General features: G+C 40.8%; 1 protein-coding gene across 1 annotated transcript in view; it reads right to left on the reverse strand.

The window, feature by feature from the left end:
• Nucleotides 1-14953: 14953 nt before the first annotated feature.
• LOC116274526 (calcium/calmodulin-dependent 3',5'-cyclic nucleotide phosphodiesterase 1C-like) overlaps nucleotides 14954-19949 on the reverse strand; it is a 59232-nt gene continuing 54236 nt past the window's right edge. Inside the window, exon 3 of the mRNA XM_031665348.1 lies at nucleotides 14954-15664. Coding sequence (XP_031521208.1) covers nucleotides 15495-15664 — 170 coding nt within the window. The 3' untranslated portion in view covers nucleotides 14954-15494. The remainder of the gene's footprint in view (nucleotides 15665-19949) is intronic.

Below are 19949 nucleotides of genomic sequence, written 5' to 3' on the forward strand. Positions count from 1 at the left end.
GAGATCGTGCCACTGCACTCCAGCCTGGGCGACAGAGCAGGACTCTGTCTCAAAAAAAAAAAAAAAAAAAAAAGAAAAGAAAAGAAAACCTGAAAAACCCTAGTAGATATTCACTGGGATTTGTCTCCTTCCCCTTTGGGCTGGAGTTCCTTTACCTATCCGTGCCCACCTTTCCGCCGCTATCACCCAGTCCTCTCCAGTGCCCCAGTGCTGGCGTCAGCTTTGGAGGATGCTCAGTGCACACCTCCCTCCAGCCAGGCAGTCTAGCAGGCCAGTGCGAGACCCAGGAAGAGTCGAGGGTGAGGTGAGAAGGGCTAAAGAGAGGATGCATGAGCCCAATCTCAATGGAATCAGGTTGTATTAGTCTGTTCTCACGCTGCTAATAAAGATATACCTGAGACTGGGTAATTATAAAGGAAAGAGGTTTAATGGACTCACAGTTCCGCATGGGTGGGGAGGCCTCACAATCATGGTGGCAGGTGATTGAGGAGCCAGTCACATCTTCATGGCGGCAGGCAAGAGAGCTTGTGCAGGGGAACTCCCACTTATAAACCATTAGATCTCCTGAGACTTATTCACTACCATAAGAACAGTATAGAGGAAACTGCCCCCAGGATTCAGTTATCTCCACCTGGTCCTGCCCTTGACAGGTGGGGATTATTACAATTCAAGGTGAGATTTGGGTAAGGACACCGCCAAACCATATCACAGGTGCTGCCTATAAAGCAGCCCAGCTAGGAGAGGCATTTCTGCAAGGCCATCCCAGGGAGAATAATTCCCATGGCACCAAGTACTTCAAAAAGAGGCCGCCATGGGCCAGGAGGGCAGCAAGCCCAGGGACTTCTTGGAGGTGGTGGCCAGCTGGTGAGGAAAAAGCAAAACTTGGGACTCCAGAAGACCTGGGGTGGAACAGAAGCATCCCCAGATGCCACCTGCATCACCTGAAGCAGGGCACAGAGCACTCTCAGCCTGCATGTTCTCCCGGGTAGACCAGGATGGTAATGGCTGCCTCAGGATATGGTGAGTATGTGATGAACTAGCACAGGAAGGCTTGTGCCATGGAGACCTTCTCACACGAAATGCTCAGTACAGGTTTGTTCTCTTTGGAGAATACCGGTTCCCCTCCTGACCTCATTTCCCTTCCCCCACACCTCTGCCCCCAACATATACATATACATGTACCTTATCCTATACCCCACCTGCCTGTTTCCATCCTCAAATCCCTGACTTCCTTCTGCTCATGCTGTCTGATTACCTATTGAGTTCTTCTTGCAGAACTCTGGAAGATTTCCTGTTCACTAAGACGTCAGTGATTGACGTCAGCAGTAACTTTTAGACACACACACACACACACATACACACACACGCCAGCTTTTCTCGAGCAAATTTTAGTGATGATCTCATCTTTAAATGAGTGGAATAAAGCCTCACTCAGGCATCAGCCAGTTCAAGGAAAATTTATAGAAAGGGTAGGGGGCAAGAGAGCCTTCCTGGGGCCCCTAGAACTCTACGCCATGGGTAAGAGAGAATGCGCTTGTTTTATGAAGGCTCCTGGAAGCATGGTGATCTTGATGGGAAAAATAATAATAATTCACTGAGCACTGACTATGTGTCAGGCACTGTGTTATGAGCTTTAGTGCATTTTCTAATGTAATCATTCCGGCTGCTAGGATGTGCACTTAATCCAAAGAAAGTGATTACTTGAAGGATTGGATCATTTGTCCAAGGTCACACAGCTAGCAAGCCCTGGAGCTATGGAATAAGTTCAATAATGGAGGTGTGCTCAGAAGCCCTGGGCAAGAGGGGAGGTCCTCCTTATGGGCACATAAGAGCACACTCTCAGGGCAGGAAAGGGTGAACACTCCGTCAACGTCACCCTCTCCCCCAGCTAAACAAAAATGTAAAACCCTAGAATTAGTGTCCTCACCCAAGGAGAACCAATCAGGCACCCAAAATGGTAGTCTCAAACAGCAGTCTGCAGTTGGAATTTGCCCACCAAGTGGATCATGAACTTCCTGAGGGCCACATTGACGTAGAATACTTTAAATAATTTAGTTTCCTAATTTTTGACTTTACTCTCTCTCTCTCTCTCTCCTAAAACCAATCTGCCTGAGAACTGGCCTACATCTTCACTCAGCCTATCATTTCCTATCTTACCTTGTCCCACTCTACAAAACGAAGGCCTGCCATGAAATACTGGCTGTGTAAGCCTCTCTAGCACTTGTCTCCCTGTGTCTTGCACCTTTTGCTCTGAAGGGCTAGAATGTGGCATTTCTGCTCTCTTTGAGTTGCCCTCATGGGATTCCTTTGGGTGGCAATGGGCTCTTTGCTGCTATTTAGGGAATTCTGCAAACAAAGTCACCCACTATCCCACCCTCCAACATGCCACAAGAAAAATAATAATATCGACAAAGGTGTGTTATAATTAATGTTTCTTTTTTTCCAAGCACTGAATGACTGACATACATATGCTATGTATACACATGCAGACAGGCATATATAGATATATAATTTATAATCATTTGATGAGTCTAGGTAAGATTTTTAGTGCACTTAAAAAAATTGAGAATGTACATGATTCAAACGCCTGAGTTATAAATCCTTCTCCAACTCAAGTAGTTTCCAATTCTTCACTTACAACAAAATTGAAATAGGATCTATTTAAGCTGTCAGAATGCTAGATTACCATGTGCTTATTTTTGACACATTACCCAAAGAGAGTTCAAAGATTTAAGGAACATTACTATAATAAAACTTCATCCATTTCCATATCCTTATTTATGTGAACTAGTTTTCTCAATGCTAAAAATGAAACATCATATCATTCTAGCAATAAATAATATATGGCAATGGATTCTTGAACTAATTGAGGAAAAATGCCTCACTATCTCATCAAGGATTGCATTTCCAGGCCAGGCACAGTGACTCACAGCTGTAATCTCAGTACTTTGGGAGGCTGAGGAAGAAGGATCATTTTAAGTCAGTAGTTTGAGACCAGCCTGGGAAATGTAGAAAGATCCTGTCTCTACAAAAAACTGAAAAATTAGCCAGGAGTGGTGGTACATGCCTGTAGTCCCAGCTATTCAGGAGGCTGAAGTGGGAGGACCTCTTGAGTCTAGGAGTTTGAGGCTGCAGTGATCATGCCACTGTACTCCAGCCTGGGCAATAGACCAAGACCCTGTCTCAAAAAAAAAAAAAAAAAAAAAAAAAAAGAATTGCATATTGTACATTTTATGTTTACTAATTTGTTTAACCATATTTATAGTATAATGTTGTTTTGATCTTTTAGCCTCAGCTTTGTGGTGCTGTGACTTTTCACCTTTTTAATTTCTATCTTTCTTTATATTTTGTCTTTCCTGGGTATTATCACTTATGGGAAATTTGGAAAGTCTACATGAGGTGATGGTAACTAGATTAACTGGTTTTAGCTGAATTTTACATCTTTCTAAAGTTTCATAATATATACCTTACCTTATTCAGCTTCAATCTTTTACCATATTTTAACTTCATATTTTAAAACTTTAACTGTTCTATTCTAAAATAAATTTATCCACTCAATTATATGCAGTATTATCAATTTTCTCATTCCTTACCTTAACTAATACAATCTCTCAAATTCTTACATTATTTCACTTTCTCTAAATTTTATTCTACTATGTTTTAACTGCTTCCTATCTTATTTTTCACGATAAGTTTCACGTGTATTTTCAGTTATTTTTATCCATTTTCATCTTCTTTAGACTTCTAATAAGGTTCTGGTGACTGGGTTTTATCCCAGCCTATATTTTACCTGCCTGTAGCCAGAAAGGTTTATCTTCCTTTTAGGCAGTTACAGACATATTCTCCTGGAATGTGGCTCACCATAGGGATCAGGAAGAAATGAGCTTACTTAGGGATGAAGGCAAGCTTTGGTATGACTGGCATGAAAGGCATAAGGCGCGGATAAATGGCTGCAGAAGATACTGGGGAGGGAGGCAGGGACCCGGTCCTATGTGCACCAATTCTCTTCCTGAAGCATCCCCAGAGTTAACAACTCCTTCTGTTTTCACAGCTCAGGCACAGCCCTCATCACGTTGTTGGCTAGCTATTTGCTCCTAAAGCTATCTGCCCACTGGATGAGAGCTCCTGGAGACCTAAGACTGTGTTTTAGTCGCTGCTGCATTCTTAGCACCTAAAACAGGAAAGGAATTTGACCAATATTATTGAATGAAGGAATGAATCAATGGTATTCTAGATCAGGAATAAAGGCATGAAGAAAGAGAATGAGACTGGTACACATTTGCGGACAATGAGTGCATGCATCCTGCACATTCCAGTAAGAAAACAATAAAGAACAGACGTCCCACTGGATTTCCACTTGCTCATGAAGACCCCGAGTTCTGTACTCTGCCGGCCCTAACCGGTTTGTAACATAAACTGAGAAGCCAACACTTTCCTAAAGACATTTGCTGATGGCTGTCTAGACTATGCAGTTTCTGTTTCTTTTAATAACTACAAGTTTCTTATGAATTAGAGCCTTGGGACTACATTTTAACCAAATTCAAGCAGCGCAAGCCAGGTGTGATGGTGCACACCTGAAGTCCCAGCTACTTAGGAGGCTGAGGCGGGAGGATCCCTTGAGCCCAGGTGTTCGAGGCCACCCTGGGCAGCACAAGGGGACCCTATCTCTAAAATTCTTTTCTAAAGCAGCACTTGCCAATCTTCCTTCACTGAAATCCCACACTGGTGTTACATTCTCCTCTAAGATCTTTGCATTCCACATTCTCGAGGGTTAAATTCACAGTACCCACCTAGGCCACCAAAAGTCATGATAAATATAGTTGAGGGGGAGGACAGGTGGACCAGGAACATTTGGAAATTACGTAGTGTGGTCCTTTGGAAGTTTCTAGTTCTCTTTCGAACCTTTATCTGAGCACCTGACCAGCAAATCAAACTGCTCAGTGTGTGTCTTACAAACTCTGCAAAAGGAAAACTGTTTTCTGTTGTCCCCAATGTGGACCCTCTTCACCTTCTCCAGCCTACCCCAGTGATCTCTCAGTAACCAGTGCCTACATTCGCCCTCTGTCTTCAACTCTCTATCTTCAACTGTCTTCAACTCTCTATCCAAATTCTGTTCATTCTATTTCCCAAGTTCATATCAAATCTACTACCTCTGTATTTCCAATGCCACCCCCTAGTCTGGCCTCAATTCCTCCTTATCTCTATGGTTTTGTTGTTGTTATTGACTTCTTAATTTTTTCTCCTACCCTCTACTAACCCATCTCTATTTGGCAGTCCCAGCAATCTTTGTGAAATATGACTTTTATCCTGCTGGGATCCTGCTAAGTTTTTGTAAAAACTATTTTCATTACATTTAATATCAAGTCTAATCCCCAACATGATGCAGCCCTTGCTTATCCTGAGAGGCTCATCTTATGCCAGCCTCCCAATTGTTCACTCTGCAACCATAACATGGGCCTTCCTCAGATCAAAAGTGTGTGATCTTTACTCCACTCTTCCCCCTCCTTGGAATGTGCTTATCTGTCATTCAGATGCCTGAGGCTGCAGTCCTGCCACAAGTAAGACAGGAGAGTCAACAGGAGTGTAAGAAAAAATGACAGTTCCAACTTCAGAGGAAGCTAGAACCATGCTGTCAATGACTGAAGTCATAAAATCACATCAGCATTGAGAAGTTCACTGGAGGATGCAGTGTGTGTGTGTGTGTGTGTGTGTGTGTGTGCCAATTCTGTTCTGCAAAAAAGTAAAATAAAACTAATGTGTAAGCATTTCACTCAAATTTCAGGGAAGCAGGGTTTTCTACTTAATTAGAAACTGGCTTCTGGAGTAACAACAGAAATACTAACTTAACAGCAACTTAAAGAAATAGGGGTTTATTTTTCTCACACAGTAGTAACTCCCAAGAAGTCAGCCAAGGCTGGCTTAGCAGTTGAGTAATCTAATCGGAGCCCAGGCACATTCAGTCTTTCTGCTCTGCCACATAGAGCATGTAAGATTTCATTTCCATGCTTGTCATGAACTCATGGGCTGCTTTATCTCCAGGCTCAAGTGGACACTCCAGGCAGGAAAAGGAGAACTGGAAGAGGCTGCCCCCAGATGTAGGACAACTGGGAAGTTGAGTGTTTAGTGTTTTCAGCTTCTCTAGAAGAGACAGGCGGGGGACAACCTTAGAAATGGAAGTTGGGTCAGCATTAGCATACTAAGATTAATAAATAGAAATTAATAGTGTCTTAGTCATTATTATTTGTTTCCATGTATAAAATATCATGGATATTGTCTTTTATTTAGAGTTCTGTCTTTATTATATTTACTATGATTTCTACAGTTCCTCTCACACTATTTCCCCCAGCTCTATTTTCTTCACAGATTAAGGTTTGTTTATGTAGACACACACACACACACACACACACACACACACACACACACCCCTAAACAATATGACTTTTCAAGAAGCTAATCCTTATGTTTGATGAAGGAACAAACCTATACGAAAATGTAATGAATGAAAATGGTATTCTTCACAACCTATTTGCCCTTTCGAAATCTAAGACTCAATATTCATCCGGCTAAAAACTACCATGGATTCCCTGAAACTCATGCCTCTATAGGACACCAGGTGGCAGTGCAGCCTAAGAAGTGACTGTGAGCAAGTCAGGTGTGCTCTGTTGCTTGAGTCCATCAAATTAAATAAACCAGTGTAATTTTTTGTGTGCCGACGGAAACCTTTGAGTCACTTAATCATCATGGCTTCAACCTCATTTCTAGAAATGATCAAGGCACAATGCCCTTTCAGTGACACCATTGTATGTGGCTTATTAACATTCAAATTCTTTTCAGATGGGAGGCTGTTCATAGAAAACACAACTGTGCTGTCTCACACAACATCTCCCAAGGCATTTTAGCCTAGTTTAGTAAATGGTGAGATCACACTCTGATATTTGTTTCCAAAATTCGGGAAACCACAGTACTTTCCGTGGTAGGATGTTTGAGGAAAAGAAAGGTTCAGACAAATTACCTACTTCTAAGGAAAGGTTCTAAGGGCTGGAGCTGTGTTCCTCTCTTCACTGGGGCTTTTGAGTCTTAAAAATATAGCAGAGATATATGAAGAGCAAAGTAGCTTTTTTTTAAAAAAAAATGACGTTTCAATCTTTAAACACAAATTTATCTGGATGAAGTGAGATTTTGGCACATAAAGAGATGTTTAATCAGCACAACAGAGCATTAAGATAAAGGCAAAACTATACTCTCTCTTCATCTATGGATACTAATTGATTTTAACAGAATGAAAACTCCAATGGATCGGAACCAATTGCCTGGAGCTCTGTGTTGACAAGGTTTCTGAGACTATTTCTGAGCCTCGTGAGAAAAGTTAGTGATGGTCTGCTGGAAGTGGGAGATGAAGAGTGGTAACGTTTTCCCTGAGTTTATACATTTTCTATCCCTATCTTAGTTCTATTTGGTACCACAGCCTCTCATTACATTTTTAAGGATCTGTTTTATATAAAGCACTATGTTGATCACTACAGAGGATACAGTATGAAAAAGAAATGGGATGGTCCCTGCTTTCTAGGAAATGATAATATAGTTGGAAAGCACTAAGATCTATGTAATTTGTGGTAGAATGATTTAAGTGTCTCAAATAAGTAAAATGAGTATTATGAGGACTAATCCCAGCAAAAGGCCACTTTTACTTGGGGAGATCAGGGACCAAGTCCCAGAGAAGGTGAAAGTTTATGCGGGGCCTAGGAAAACAACTAAGATTTCCAAAGGCAAGTAAAAGAAATTTCATGAAAATGAAGCCATATGAACAAAAATGAGAATAGACCTGGCTCAGTCAACAAGCAGCTCCATGTGAAGGTAGGTGGTGCAAAATAGTAATAAGTAATAGACATCACTTCATGAGAAACTTTGTCCTTTGAAAATTAGTATATTCCCCATGTATTTATTTATTGAACAGAATTGTCTGGTGATATTTTTGTCTTTTTGGCTTAGAATGTTTGAATTCAAATGCTTTGTACTCATTTGATCTCTTTATGCTGAGTATGGTAGGGGAGGAGGAGAAAAGAGAGACCTTTGTGCAAGGTGTCAGGAGTACCTAGATCTCTCTGTAAAGTGTTTGCTTCTCGTTGACAGGTACTGAGTCTTCTCAGCGACTGAGAGAAGCCCTCTGTGAGAAGCCCTCTGGATGAGACAGGAGTGGACACACTCCTCCAACAGGGGAGAATGCACATGTTGGAAAACTTGTTCTTCATGTTTCTCTTGATAAAGCCTCTGACACTGGTCACCGGAGGTGGGTTTTCTGGCTCCAGGGGGAGTCTGACATGAGAGGGGATATCTCTCTTGCAATGGAGGGCTATAATTCCTAAGGAAGGAACCTAGAGGTAGAAGCAGAATCCCAGAGAAGAATCAGTGACAAATGTGAAGATGGGTTTGGAGGAATATAAAAGATAAAGTCTTTGAGAATGAGTAACTAGGAAAATGGTAGTAGCAATAACAGAAATACAGACATCAGGGAGAAGACAGTATGAGAACTGCAGGAGAATATGGGAGTGACACTTTTAGCACTCCAAGACACTCCGATGAAGAAGTCCAGCAGGTCGTCGGGAGTGCAGGTACAGGACTGAGAGACTGACAAGGACAAATTGATAGATTCAGAAAGTTCAAGGGGAATGGGCCTGTGGAAACATCACTGTGCTCTGGCAGTTTGGATATCTATCCAAAATGGTTGGATTCCATTGTTGACTTTCTATAAAAAATCAAATATATTTCAGCAGTAGAAACAGGATATGGGTCAGTGGGGGAAACAGGTTTTAAACATGAGAATATAGCTTCCTCTGAGACTTCAGGGAAGAATAAGAGAATGGCGTAGAGTCAGATATCCACAGAAGTAAGAAACACAACAATTAGGGAATGTTTTTTTCCCACATGGACTGTGCTTTTGACATGTCCTAAATGAGAGGACAGGGAAAAAAGTCACAAGTTGGAGAAAGAGCCAACCATTTGGATTAACTGATGAGAGGTGGGGGAGACACATCCAGTGAGCAATGGTGCATGGAGGCCAGAGGTCCAGATGTGTAGGTAGTTATGTCAGCTCTTCTCCTGGAAAGGTATGTAAGTCTTCTTCATGCTTCATAACATGGGTTCAATAGAGGACACAATCAATCCTAGCCTAAGAGGGAGGGGGAAACTAACAATCCTGAGTATTGAGAAGAATCATACCATTGCCGCTGGTCCTGAATTCTATGTTGGATGACAGGAGCACGGCTGAGTATGAAAGACTCGTGATGCCAGTGAGCAGGTTCAACAAAGGTGTACACCAGGTTCAACATGGGTACACCATGTTGTTCTGTGAGAACCTCGTTTCTACCTTTCCTCACTAGTTCTGCAAACTTTCTGAAAAATTTAACCCATTGACTAATCAGCAATAAGGACAGTAAGTCTTCCCACAAAAGTTTATTATAAGAGTTAAAAAATATATTAGCATATCTTAAAGTGCCAGGGACCTGGTGGAGTCTCAAAAATTATTACCTGGATTTTGAAACTGACTATGCTAGAGCAGTGTTCTATCATTTCAAACTGTTGCCCATTATGATTGTAATTGCCTGATGAGTTCTTCCTGCCTGCTGCACAGAAAAAAGCAATCCACTGAGATCTCAGCATTGCAGTAGAGAAAGAGTTTAACTGACACAAGGGGGGCCTACACTGGAGAACTGGAGTTATCACTTACACCAGTCTCCCTGAAGGCTCCAGGGCTCTGAGGTCAGTAGATTTTATGGGCAAGTTGGTGGGTAGGGGCTAGGGAATGGGTGCTGCTGATTGGTTAGGGATGAGATCATAAGGGTATGAAAAATGGTCCTCATGCACTAAGTCTGCCCCCTGGGTGTGGCCACAGGATTAGTTGTGTTAGAAGTCACAAGTCCAGGTGGGGTCAGTCTGAAAAGCATCTAAAAAAAAAATCAGTCTTGGGTTCGACGATAGTGATGTTATCTATAGGAGCACTTGGGGAAGTCACAAATCTTGTGCCCTCTGGCCATATGACTCCTGAGCAGTAAAGGATTATAGAAACTGTGCCTACATTTTAGCAGAGTTCAGGCTCCTCCCATAATCCTGTCCTTGTGGCCTTTCTTCAGTCTTACAAAGGCAGTTTTTGGTCCCTGAGGAAGGAAGGGGTTAGTTTTAGGGAGGGACTATTATCATCCTCCCTTTCAAGTTAAACTATACACTAAATGTCTCCCAAAGTTAGCTTAGCCTGCACCCAGGAATGACTAAGGGCAGCTTGGAGATAAGAAGCAAGAGGGAGTCAACTATGTCAGATTTCTCTTACTGTCATAATTTTGCAAAGACAGTTTCACGATCACATATTTTTTTCTCTCCTGTTATATTTATTTAGTATCCTTTTACCTTTGTGTCTTACAAAAGTTTGGAATCTTCCTTTACCTAGTGAATCATGAGAGATGCTGCTAAAAGGGCAATGACCATAAATGAATTGTCTCCATAATGACTGAGATCCAGATGAAGTGGTTCTATATGCTTGGCTCAGCTGAATCTCTTATTCAGGTGTACAAAACAAAGCATGCCATTGAACATTCACAGAGAACCCAAGTTGAACACCATGAGTTAAAGATGCAGTTAAAATATGAACATGTGAAGTTAAAATATGCAGATGAGGAGAGTATTCCATAGTTATTATCACTTGTTATTCCCCAAAAGCAGCTTTTCATGTTCTGTGAATGTAACAAAAGTATAATGAATACTCATAAGTCTCCTAGATCAGTCTTAAAAATAAAACCACTAGCAAAGGCCTACTGTCACCATTTATGATGCAGGGCCTTCTCTTGCCTCAACTGGCCTTGCTGAGGGCACTTGAGGCTACATTAGGGCCACGCTTGGAAGCCAAGTCATGAAGCCTTCACTCACTCCCACCCTCAGTCCCAGGGCATCCCCAGTTCCAACCTAATTTGACAAACTCTCAATAAATCAGCATGTTGTTTCAACAGAGATTTCTTTTAAATTGAAAATGGATCAAAGAGAAGATAAATGATCATGTGAAGTTGCAGCCAATGCGAAAACAAACTGAAAGCTTGCTGATGTGTAAGTGGCCTTTCATCTAAGGAACAGAGATTTGGATGAAAATCCTAGACTTAAAAAATACTGGCTATCAACCATCTCTACCCTCCCCTTCTATCCTGCAGGGACAAGAAATCCTAACAGAGGGATGCTGGAGTGTCTGTTCTATTTCAAAAGCTTGGTGGATGTGCTCATGATAAGGCTTAACTGGCTTGCAGAAGGAAAAGGTAGGAAAACAAGAGAATTTCATTCTCTAAGCTCCTATAAATGAAAGTCACTGCCCTACCTTTGTGAGGCTGATATTATAACTGAACGGGAAAAAAAAATAAACAAGCAGAACTCCTGGGCAGGGTCAAGTGGGTTGGGCAGGAGAGGTGGTGGTGGAAGAGGAAAGGACATATTTGTAGGGTTCTTTTCTTACATGGATTGGTCTTGCCCTAAGGATTGGATTTTGTTTAAGCGAAAAACTGCCATTTCAAATCTGCTGTGGGTTTTTTGTGCTTATAGGAGTGAGACCCAGAGTCAGTGCCCATTGTTTGTCAGGGTGAGCTCACCTGTCTGGAAAATATGTGGTGCTGAAAACATGTGGTGAGTTTCTGTGCCTTGAAAACATGCGGTGTAGGGGATGAGAAGTGGACCATCCTGCACATTCAAGGAATTTGAATGCAACAGGGGAGGAGAAAGGTCTTGGTAGAAGGAGAAGGGCGAGAAGATGGAGACAAATCTGTGCCTCAGGAATCCACAGCCTGTGAGAAATCCTCCGCAAAGGGAGATTGGCTGATATTTTGTGGTCGCTGTTGTCTAATTTTTTTTTTTTTTTTTTTAGACTGAGTCTCACTCTGTCACCTAGGCTGGAGTGTAGTAGCGCCATCTCGGCTCACTGCAACCTCTGCCTCCCAGGTTCAACTGATTTTCCTGCCTCAGCCTCCTGAGTAGTTGGGGCTACAGGCACGTGCCACCACACCCGGCTATTTTTTTTGTATTTTTTAGTAGAGACGGGGTTTCACCATATTGGACAGGCTGGTCTTGAACTTCTGACCTCATGATCCACCCACCTCAGCCTCCCAAAGTGCTGGGATTACAGGCATGAGCCACCATGTCTGGCCCTAATTTTTAAATTTTTAAATAGTTGATTCTGCTGCGCTATCATCCTAAACCTTTAGGAAAAGTCTGCTCTCTGCAGTTGACTTGTGTCAGTGGAAATTTGGAAGAATAAAGCAATTGTGTGTGGAGAAGGAGATAGGGTAAATAGGAACAGAGTGAAGGGCAGTGGTTGCAGGAAGTAAGTCACAGGGAGGTGGTGGGAGACTCCTAGTCAGTCATGAGGGCAAGGGACAGCCACAGTAGATGGAGGCCCAAGGAGGCCAAAGGCATGGGGATATAGGTGGAGAAATTATTGGAGGTGGGGATGTCAGAAGTTGGTGCCTGTGGGAATAGCCAAATGGGAAATACATGGTGAAATTAACTCCTTCTTACTAAAGTTTAAGATTATGTACCTAATGTCATGGAATTAGTAACGGACATTACTCTTGAACTCAGGGCCTAACTTCTTTTTACCATACTCCACTGTGTCTCCAAGAAATAATAGCTAATATTTATTGAACCCTTGCTGTAAGGGCAGCCCTGTGCTATAATGAGTCAGGTATTATTATTCTCAATTTGCAGCTAAAGAAACTAAAGTTTAGAGATATTATGCAATTTAGTAAAGCTCCCAGAGCAAACAAAAGGCAGTGTTAGGATTTAATTGTAAGTTTTTCTAAACTCCAAAGTCCCAATTCTTTTTTTCTTTTTTTGAGACAGAGTCTCACTCTGTCACCCAGGCTAGAGTGCAGTGGCGAGATCTTGGCTCACTGCAAGCTCCGCCTCCCGGGTTCATGCCATTCTCCTGCCTCAGCCTACCAAGTAGCTGGACAAAGTCCCAATTCTTAACCACTAGCAAGACAGCTTAGTCTGGAATGATATAAACTGAGTTGATAACACAAGTGCTTACCTACTGACTAACCCCGATTATGGGTTATTTATATTAACACATTTATTTACTGGGTGTATAGGGAGGAAAAGGTTAAAAAATGAACTATCACCTATACAATAAGGAAGAAAATTGAAATGGATAAGTTATACTGTCCACCTTGACAAGATATTCAGGGCTGAACAGCAGCAAATTTAGCTAACATCTAACATCCCGGAATTTCAGAGAAGAAAATGGCTCACATACAAGAAAGCCTGTTAAAAGCATCTTTTTATTTGCTGTAAGAATATAATCTGTATTTCTATACAATCCATCATGCAAAAAATATGGTAGGCATTTTATAAGCAATGCAAAATCTCAACATCTGTACATTTGCTCCATTAAAATATTAGCAAAGGTTGAAAAAAACTCACATCTTAGGAGAAAGGAATACAGAAGGAGATTTCTTCCCTGGGAGCATGGCTTCCCAACATCAAGAAGCACAGCCAAGAAAACACAGCCTCATTAAATTCTCAGTACCTAAGATGGAAGGTATTGACAGACAGATGGGGAACATTATTTGAGGGGGTTACTACTCCCATGGGCCTCCTCATTGTGTAGCCAAATAACTTTGCGCAGCAAGCACTAAAGTACCTGTCTATAAACAGATAGGAATTACCTGTTGAGTTAACCTAATCCAGATGGAATAGACACTACCAGCCTGCAGAAGGGTCTTCTAACCCAGACACCAGTCAGGGAGTTAAGATTGCAATCACCTCCTTAACAAAAAGTCACAATGATTTTTCTTTTTGTATAGCAATTGCATTTCTCTGAAGTATCATCATAAAGCGTGTTATAAATAAACTGCTCAATAGCATGGTGGGCACTAAATTCTGGAACTTGCTCAACTTGAATAACTGAGGTTTATTGGAAATGAACTGCAGGGAATGAGAGAAGGAGACAACACTAAACTCTTTACAATCAAGCCTCGAAGGTCGAGGCCATCTGGGAACAAACAGCTTCTTCCTTGTAGGGCTGTCCTGGAGAGTTCATCCTGATTATGAAATGCTCTTAGCTACTTTGGTTGCGCACCTATTACTGGCCAGGCTCAGCCACAGCAACCAAAACCTACATTATCATTAATCTTCAATACAAAGTGCAGAGTGGGTATTATGAATCCTAGTTTCTAGTTAAGCAAATGGAGGCGTCAAAAAATTATGCCATCTGACCAGGGACCTGCAAGTAGTTATAGATAGAATAGGACGCAGATCAGACTGGCCTGAAAACAAACCTAGTTTTCTCACTGCACCAGGCTATTTCTGAAGAGATTGAAAGCTATGTCTAGTCTTGAGCCTTTCCTTGCTACTTCTGTGATTTTAGCCCCAAAGTAAAAATTCTAGGGAGAGACACAGAAGGGCTAAAAATGCCACCATGAAAAGAGGTGAGTTTTAAAGCCGTGGATTCCACCAACAACTGTGAGAGCAATCAGGATCCCAAGGGCTTTAGATATGTAGCATGCTGTGAAGAGGATCTGAAATGTAACTTAAAGGCATCTCTAGCCTACTTTAAATTCTTTATTTTCAGTCCAGAACAATCTGAAAATAAAGAATTTAAACTAGGCTCAGAATTTTACACCCTTTTGGCCTAGGACCACAAAATCAAACTGACATCTTTTGCATTGACTCTCAAACCTGAAGTCTTTAAGGCAAGATTTTTAGTATCATCTACTATGGGTAGAAGTAAAAGATTAGAGGAAAATGAAGCCAAATGCATCTCCTGAAAGTCTTCAAATTCTTAAAGGTACATGAGGTTATTGGGCACGAGGCACAATCTTCATGGGGCACAGAAGTCTTTTTTTTTTAACTTCGATTTGCTTTGTAAGCGTGAATTCTGAAATGTCCATGAATGTAACAATTCATCAGTCTTCTCTTCCTTTTAATATTTTTACATTCAGAAGCACAGCTTCTGTTTTGAATACATTTACTTTGATAGTTACATATTTACTTGAATTTTAAATAAGTGTATTTACATTTTAAATAGGTGTATTTAAAATTGGAAAATAAGTTTTTAGCAGTGCATTTCTTAAATATGATGATTATTAAACCAATATTCTTTTGGGGGCAAGTAACTTTTAGAGATGAAAAAAGTGGCAATGAGAGGAATTTTATTTTATTTTTTAAGTTTGTATCATTTTAATTTTGGTCCAATTTATACTTTTAGAGACCTATACCATAAACACACCCCTCTTGGTAGTTTGTTGCTAGAGTCTGGGCTGATCCCACATCCGGCAACTGATGAGTCTATACAAGAACAACAAAGAAGAAAATCACATACAACTTTCATTTCACCTTGGTAGAGTCAACCAGGATAGTACCTGCCCCAACAGCCTCCAAGGTCTTGGAGGTGTGTCCTGCTGTGGCCAGTGGGTGCTGAGAAGCAGATAGGTAGACCCTCCTTCACTCCCTCTCTTCTTCCCCTCGGCCTATTTTCTGTTCCAGTTATGTGAGATGTTCTGAATCTTTTTCATTTTGATCCTCTGATCCAGCATCTTATATCTTGCAGGATGCTCATCAGTTTTCTTTGTGACTGAAGGTGCATAGGAGCTAGATGCATAAGCAGGGCGTTTAAAATGACGCAAAGGAGGCTTGATGACTGGAGGCCATGGAAAGGAAGACAGACAATGGTTAACCTCACCCACAACATGCCACAACCTAAATATTGTGAGCAACTTCCTCTAAACCCATTTGGTTCCTCCAAAACCAGGAAACAAGCAGGTTGGATTCTCCCTGGAAACCTTATGGCAGATAGATGAATAAGCACGTTACCACCTTGGTCATTCAGTTAAAATAAACAAAGGAAAGAAATTTCTAGAGATACACAGTGAGGACTGCAGTACATAAAGGTCCTTTGACAATGAATGGATGGGGTTAAGGGAGTGAGAGGAAGCGTTGCGGTCATTTCTGGGAACAGCAAAGCAAACAGGGTGAACACAGGTAGATCATTAATAGCATTTAGCATTGTATGTAAGCTTTTAGTGTTGGAAAGTGGTACTCAATCCCCAAGTGCTAATTAAAAGTGCATCACTAAGAAAATATTTATAAAACACAGATAAAGATTTTGTATTCAAAATATAAAAAGAATTCTTAAAGCTCAAGAAAAAGAAACAACCCAATTTTAAAATGGGCAAAATACCTGAGCAGACTTCACGCCAAGGAAGATACATGTGCCAAATAAGCATAGGAAAATACACTCAACAACTTGTGTCATTAGAGAATTTCAAATTAAAACAACTATATGCTACTACACACTTATACAATGCTAAAATCTACAAAAATTGACAATACCAATTGCTGGCAAGGATGTAAAGCAATGGGAACTCTCATTCTTGCTGATTGGAATGCAAAATGGTACAGCCACTTTGGAAGACAGTTTGACTATTTCTTATGAAGTTAGACATAGTCTTACCATGTAATGCAGCAATTGTGTATCCTAGGTATTTACCAAATGGATGGAAAATGTATGTCCGCATAAAAACCCACACATGAATTTTTGTAGAAGCTTTATTCATAAGTGCCAAAAGCTGGAAGCAACCAAGATATCCTTCAATAGTTGAGTGGATAAACAAATTGTGATACATTTATACAATGGAATATTATTCATTGTGATAAAAAGCAAATTAACTCTCAAGCTATGCAAAGACATGAATGAATCTTAAATACATATTGCTAAGTGAAAGAAGTCAGTCTGTAAAGGCTGTATAGCATATGATTCCACTTATATGACATTCTTCAAAGGACACAACTATAGAGATGATAAAAAAGATCAGTGATTGTCAGGGGTTTGGAAAGAGGAGGGATGGTTAAATAGGTGAAGCACAGGGAATTTCTAGGGCAGTGAAACTCTTGCATACAATACTGTAGTGGTGTATATATGACACGACATATTTGTCATAACCCATAGAACTTTATAGCACATAGAATAATCCTTAATGTATGCAAATTAAAAAAAAAACTAAGAGGTCAGAGGAATCCTAGAATGAAATGCAAACTGTAACAAGACAATGTAAATGCATTGCCAATGTAGGAAACAACCTCACTGAAGAGTCGGGGACAAGATGGTCATCAAAGTAACCTTGTATATGAACAGAATCTGCAGACTAAAGGCCAAAGAAGCTGTACACAAGCACCCTATTCTAGTTCATAAAATTGTTTCCCATGGGGCTATTGGTTATCAATTCTCAGACCACTCTACCTGTATACTGGAATTCTACAATTATGTAAACAGAGGGTGGATGGTGAGAAATGTTGGAGGAGGTTAGAATGGTCCATGTGGTAATGAACTTGGAGATATCACTATGAATTAATATTTAGCTTAATAGAGATACAGGTGATTATATATAAAAATATTTATAGATATGTGTATGTACATGAGTTGGCATTCATACATATATTTTCTTGCTCTATCAGCTGAAGGGAAGGGGGTCTAGGACCGATGAAGTCACCACAAATCTAGAAGTCTCAGCAGCAATAAGCACATCTACTACCCTGATCTTCGTTTCCAAAGGCATTTGCTAATAGCAGAAACCAGGGCTTCTTGTAGAAATGACTGAGTGTAGAACTAGGACACAAAATATACAAGAAGCACCTGAAGCATCTTGTAGAGCCAGAACATTTGAAGTGTTCAAAAAACAAACAAACAAAAAAAAAAACAAATACCACAATAGACAAAGGAGCCCTGAATGAAAGATCTACTGAATGACCAAAATTGAATCAAATTGAGCAACAAAATAAATAAGGCAGTATTGCATTATAACCCAAAGTGTAAAATAAATATCCATGAGTCCACACTGATATAAATAAATGATTGAATAAATAAATAAATAATTGTGGGAGAATAGAAAAATATCTTATACATCTTATACAGGAGAATTACAAATAATTTGTATACACACACCTCCCTTAAGGAGAAGGAGCCCTTGGTATGGATTGGACAAAGTGACATCCTTCCAAAGAGTACAGACTAAAGTATGAGACAAGCTGAGTGCAGTGGCTCACGCCTGTAATCCCAGCACTTTGGGAGGCCAAGGCGGGCAGATCACTGGAGGCCAGGAGTTTGAGACCAGCCTGGCCAACATGGTGAAACCCCATCTCTACTAAAAATACAAAAATTAGCTGGGCATGGTGGTGCACACACCTGTAATCCCAGCTACTCGGGAGGCTCAGGCAGGAGAATTGCTTGAACCTGGGAAGTGGAGGTTGCAGTGAGCCAAGATGGCGCCATTGCACTCCAGTCTTGGTGACACAGCAAGACTCCTTCTCATAAATAAATAAGTAAATAAAAATATGAGATAAAAGAGTAATTTTATAGTAGGGAAATCTAGTAAACATGACTTCTTCCAGGAGCTCAAGGTTGACACCATTAGCATGTGATAAAAATTAATATTTTGTGATGAAAATAGAACTTTACCTCTGGAGTCTTCCTCCCAAAAAATATGTAACCCCATTCTAATAATGAAAAACATCCAATACATTCCAATTGACAGATATTCTACAAAATACCTAATAGGTATTCCTCAAAGCTGTCGAAGTCACCAAAAATTAGGGAAGTCTGAGGAACTGTCACATCCAAGAAAAGTCTAAGTAAAGCTGATGACTAAAAGTAATAGGTTATCCTGGATGGGATCCTGGGACAGAAAAATGACACCAGGTAACAACTAGGGAAATTTAAATAAAGCAGGAACTTCAGATAATAATAATAATTAATAATAATAAGGACAGCATCAAATCTGCAGATCTAGACACAGAAGGTAAAGTACTCATTGACTTGTCCTCCCCCTGCTCCCCTCTGCGCCAGCACCCCCTTCATCCCTTCTAGGTTCTGCTGGAAAGTGTTTGGTCAGTGAGATAATGTAAACATGAATAAAGGTGAAAACAAGCCAAATGATCATCAAAAACAGATGACATGTAATAACCACGCGAAAAGTGCGAGGAAACAGAGCCAGTTGAACCCTTGCTCACTGGCTCTCCCTGGAGGCTCCTAGACTGTCACTGAAAGAGCCAGTGCAGAAGCAGGACACATAGTGGATCTGCTGGAAGGGCCAAGGTCGGGGACACATCTGTCCAATGCCTGAGGCTTCCTTGTGAAAAACCAGCTCTACACATCTCTTCCAATAACAGGGACATGCATGGTGCTTGTGATCGAACAAAAGATGAGAAACAACTTAAATGAACAATCATAGGGAATTGGTTAATTCTGGTCCATTCTTAGAATATGCTACTGTGATACTATGGAAAGATGATACAAGTGACTACTAACAAAAATAGAGGTTCATGTAATAGTGTTAAGTGAAAAAGCAGGATATATTATCTAACCTCATTACTATTAGATATAAACATATGTGCATAGGCAAATCTGGAAGAACATACATTTAAATCATAGCAGTGGTTATCTCTGAGTAGCATAAACATGACTATTTTATCTCTGGTTGTTTATACTTTCTAATTTTTCATGATGATCAAGTTCTAGTCATGTAACTTTTTAAAAAAGAAACATACTAGTAAAAATTTTCTTCTATAGAATCATCTATCAGTTATTCTACAAAATCACACCTGAGAGAAATCAGTAAAACCAAGTTCACCTTGGACCTTTGTACTAGACATCTCAGACGAGCCATAGCTGAGTACACTTTTTTTTTTTTTTTTTTCCCTTGAGACGGAGTCTTGCTCTGTCACCCAGGCTGGAGTGCAGTGGCCAGATCTCAGCTCACTGCAAGCTCTGCCTCCCGGATTTATGCCATTCTCCTGCCTCAGCCTCCCAAGTAGCTGGGACTACAGGCGCCCACCACCTCGCCCGGTTTTGTATTTTTGTTAGTAGAGATGGGGTTTCACCGTGTTAGCCAGGATGGTCTCGATCTCCTGACCTCGTGATCCGCCTGTCT

Source organism: Papio anubis, chromosome 4, assembly GCF_008728515.1.
Source record: "Papio anubis isolate 15944 chromosome 4, Panubis1.0, whole genome shotgun sequence".
In the NCBI taxonomy this organism is placed as follows: Eukaryota; Metazoa; Chordata; class Mammalia; order Primates; family Cercopithecidae; genus Papio; species Papio anubis.